The sequence below is a fragment of the Pelophylax lessonae genome (genome assembly GCF_965119305.1).
Source record: "Pelophylax lessonae genome assembly, chromosome: 4".
NCBI lineage: Eukaryota > Metazoa > Chordata > Amphibia > Anura > Ranidae > Pelophylax > Pelophylax lessonae.
The window spans coordinates 415,436,788-415,441,514 of NC_138771.1; the positions used below are offsets into that span (position 1 = coordinate 415,436,788).

The 4,727-nt window shown below is 46.7% G+C and overlaps 1 protein-coding gene across 1 annotated transcript; it reads left to right on the forward strand.

Moving 5' to 3' along the window:
* Positions 1 to 314: 314 nt before the first annotated feature.
* On the forward strand, positions 315 to 1,742 carry LOC309554605 (uncharacterized protein; the record flags this gene model as incomplete). The annotated part of the gene is made up of 1 exon (XM_082256327.1): positions 315 to 1,742. One exon carries the CDS (start codon positions 315 to 317, stop codon positions 1,740 to 1,742), a length of 1,428 nt encoding a protein of 475 aa, XP_082112453.1.
* Between the last annotated feature and the right edge of the window lie 2,985 nt (positions 1,743 to 4,727).

The window sequence follows — 4,727 nt, forward strand, 5'->3', positions numbered from 1 at the left end:
AAAAATTAAACAGTGATTATGGTGATATTTCGCTCTCGTTTCGTTTGCCAACAGGTGCACCAACCCACCCATTCAAGCCTGGAGACAGACGGAAGCCCCACCCCTGGACCCCACGACTGCGGACTAGAGATTATGACGAGCACCAGACGAATTACTGGAGATTGTGATGAGCACCAGCCCCACCCCTGGACCCCACGACTGCGGAGACCCCACGACTGCGGACTGGAGATTGTGACGAGCACCAGACGAATTACCGGAGATTGTGACGAGCACCAGACAAATTCCAGCTGGATCAAGACAGACGCATTGGTACAATGCCAACAGACACCCCTACTCCTGGAAGACTTCCCATTTGTGCAGCAGTGGTACTGTTTACAGCCAGCTCAACACTAGTAGCCACTGTCTGGTTACTTGCAACATGTGCTCACCACCCGGAGAACCTCTCCTCATTTTGCCCTTCCTCACCCCAGGAAAGGAGAGAGACACAAGACATTCATGTCTCCACTTTACAGTTAAAGTCAAGCTTATTGGACACAAAGGACAACATATGGATGTTTATTGCTGCCAACATACTGAACTCTTCTGACTTTTGCCTTTCTGATCAATACAATTTAAATGATTTGTTCTCTTTCTGCCTGCTAGCTGTTCCTACCCCAGTTAATGTTTTAAAAGTCTATTATAGTGGGGTGTGGGCCGACTCAAGTATAGAAGACACTGATGTATACACTCATCCAAATCTATATGCTTATCGTAGTGACAGATCCTCATATTCACTCACAGAAACAATGGTAGAGGTAGATACAGGATATGTAACCTCCGCTGAGGTATGTTACAACATGACCTGCAATAGAAGCTATATCCCTATGTGCACACAACCAAGTCGCCAGCCTACATACACCCTAGAATATAACGTCACCTGTTTAGAATCTCGTCTGTGCAAGTCAGTTGCCAATAATATGACATGCACTCATACAATAATGCAACCCAGTTATGTCAAGAATGTCCAGCTCCCTAAGGGATGGCTACTATCATGTGGGACACATAGTTGGACATATATCCCAGGAAATATAACAGGGGGTCCATGCACTCTTTCACGGCTCTCAGTAATTCTACCCCCAAAACAATCAATTGCCCACTCACGGTCCCCTAGATCTTTGGGGTACCCTCTCCCAAGCAACTGTGACTCAGCAGTACATTTGCTCTCTGAAGCGGAATATATTTTGTTGGCCATATCCCTAGTTGGAGTCCCAGGCCTTGCTACAGAAAATCACAGACAACTGAGTAAGGTCGCCTGTGCGCTTACAAAAGGGCTCAACCACACATCTAGTGCTCTGGCTGAATTATTAATGGAAATCCAGGGCACTAGACAGGCAATATTACAAAATAGGCTGACCATTGATTACCTGTTGCTGAAGCACAACATGGGATGTGATTCTTTCGAGGGTATGTGTTGTTTCAATTTAAGTGACCATTCAAAATCCATACAAAGTCATATCAAAACATTAAGTGAATTAGCAAAGGAAATTAAGGAAGATATCAGTAGCAATTGGTGGGACTGGTTTTTTGGGTGGTTGCCTGGAACTGCATTTTTCCAACGGATACTAATGACCTTAGTGGGGGTGATTGTGGGTATCATTATGTTATGCTGTTGTGCTCAATGCATCCCTAATATCATATCTATGTGTAGGACATGTATACTTACAGCAAGAACACAGCAAACATACCCGGGGGGGGGCACATAGTGCTATTCATAGACTCTAGGTGACCCCACCCTTATGTATAAGGTTGGGATCAAAGGTTGAGTTGAAAGAGTGTATCAACGTGCCTTGCTAAAATATTATATTTCATATTACATTTCAGCTAGGGCTCATTCTACGATGGAATGTGGGCCCTTGCTAATGTCATTAACAAGCCAGACTAACACTCATTCATACACCCTGGACATCAGACAGCTGTATTTTGTATATATATGGCAAGACGTTGACATGTTAAACACCTTTCCATTCATTCATTTGAACACTTGACAGTTGGATATTTTGCATAGAGATTACTGACACCACCCATAAACAATTGACAATTGCTTACATTAACACATCAGACAAGCTGAACACAGACGGATCGACTCTCCCACAAAACACAGATTCAGATACAAGACACCTCATATTGACACAGATGCATAGGGAAAACAAAAGCCTTTCATGTCTTGTTTCTGTGAGATATGTTCTATTGTTAAATTGACAGATAAATTGTAACCGGTTTAAAGCAGTTTTTCCCGCTCAAACTTGCCTTAAATATGAGCTAAACTTGAAATAAAATCAGATGTGTCTACACTTTGTTTAGGTGCTCTGTGTCCTCGCATCTCCCAGCTGGAAGAGAGAAAATTCACTAACCGGGGTGGGGGGGGGGGGGGGGGGTTAGCAACTGAAGGGTCGTAAATCATCTTATACCTGTCTCTTGACGTGGACGAGCTTACATGTCCTACCCCATCTTTGCTTTTTTTGGCCACCAATTTTAAATCTTCCTGCTACACTTTGATTTACTATTGGACGGTGTGTTACCCTCTGTTTATGCCTTAGTTAATAGGGTCTGGACTCTTGGTACTCTAAATGACTTTGTCTCAGGTGTCCTCCTCCCTCTTTTCGCCCCCATGTCCCCCCTTCCCTCCCGTCCTCCCCCATACCTCTCCCCCCCCCACCCCCTTCCTTTTTTTAATTGTTTTAATTTCTATTACCCCCCCACCCCTCCCCTTGTTCCCTCCCATTGTTCCTTCTTTTCCATCGCTGGAGGGCTCTCTCCTATGTTTCCAGGGGATGCCCCTTTGGCTACGGCCTTACACGATGGTGTCTTCATGAGGAAAATAGTGAAGTCGTTAGTTAAATTTTGTTGGAGGCTTTGCCTCCTCTCTGAGGCTTGTCTTGCTATCTAGTTGTTTATTGTTACTTGTTCTTTCATTGATCTAGGTCACACTTCATTCCTGGGGGACTTTGGCTCTGATGGAGCGATGCCTGCGGTACTGTTATCCCTGGCGGGGATCAATCTGCTTCACCTTCTTCTGCGGCCATGCCTCCCTCGGATGCTAAAGCTCACCTAAAGGTAGTGTCCTGGAATGTTAAGGGGCTGCATTCCCCTCAAAAACGCATGCAAATTCTGAGACCCCTTAGGCATCTGTGGGCAGATGTGGCTCTACTCCAGGAGATGCATCTGGCCGCAGAGGACTTTATTAGAATGCTGAAACTTTGGGTGGGCAAGGTTTTTGGATCACCGGCCGTGGGTATGAAAGCCAGAGTGCTAATTCTGCTGCATAAAAAGCTCTCTTATACCTTTAGGTCTCTAGACACAGACTCAATGGGTCATAGGGCTACACTACATCTCACCTTAGCGTCTAGGGACATTGCTATCTCTAATGTCTATGCCCCAATCTCCCCGGGACAATCTTTCTACAGCGACCTCACCACTTGGGCCCTCCAGATTCCCGAACCTTTACACTTGCTAGGAGGAGACTTTAATGCAATCATGAATTTGGCTGAGGATAGATCCCCTGCTCCTAGACACTCATTAAGGGTCGAGGCCCTCCCCCCCCACTCAACTTGCCCAAATTATTTCTTCACTCCAGCTCATGGATGTATGGAGAATCACCTATCCCACGGATACAGACTTCACGTTTTTCTTGCCTCCCCACTCCTCCTTCTCACGTATCGATTATATATTCACCTCCCCCGCTCTACTCCCCCTCATCTCCCACTCTCATATAGCTGACATGGCTGTTTAAGACCACTTCCCTGTTCTGGCCCACCTCTCGAGTTTCCTCTCCGCTCGGGGGAATACTCCCTGGCACTTTTCGTCCTGTCTCGCCACAATACGCGTGGCGTGGGACGAATACGTCCAAACCAACCACACTCACCAATCAACCCTTAACCTTTTTTGGGACGCAGGGAAGGCTTTCCTCAGGGGTCACATTATTTCCTACGTGGCACAATTCACAAAGCAGAATCAACAGCAGTACTTGTTACCCAGCGAGACCCTCCGTAGAGCACACCACACCCTGACACTACACCGTACCCCATCCAACATTTAGACTTGGCACTCAGCGAAACGCTCTTTTGACCACTTGGCAGCTCAGATGGAACTCATCCAGCATTCACACTTTGCACTCCAGCTCCACAGATTTGGTAACAAAGCAGGAAAACTCCTTTGCGAGGATGAGCAGAGGCCAGCATCAACCGACCTTCATTGGGGCTCTTCAGACCCCGACTGGAGGGGTTACTAGCTCACCCTCAGAGATCAACTGGATCCTTACTGACTACTATATGGTCCTCTACTCCAATGATGCCATAGACGCTGGCGCCGCTTCGAGGCTCCTTGCAGCTTTGAAGCTGCCTTAGCTACAAAGCGAACACTTAGAGTCCCTGAATGCTCCTATAACCCCCTCTGATGTTCTGGTCACAATCAAGTCCCTAGCATCAGGAAAGGGCCGGGTGGCTTTTCCTCTGAGTTCTACAAACTCACCTCAGATTTCCTTCCCTTTGCCGTGCATATCAACACGTGTCGGAGGGGGGGTTGTATCTCCCCACTGGCTCCCAAGCCCACATCAACCTCTTATCCAAAAAAGGCAAGGATCCTTTACACCCCGGATCATGCAGACCCGTCTCCCTCATCAATGTTGATGCAAAAATTCTCTCCAAAATTATCGCTTCCCGCCTTGCGACAATACTTCCATCTCTCCTCTA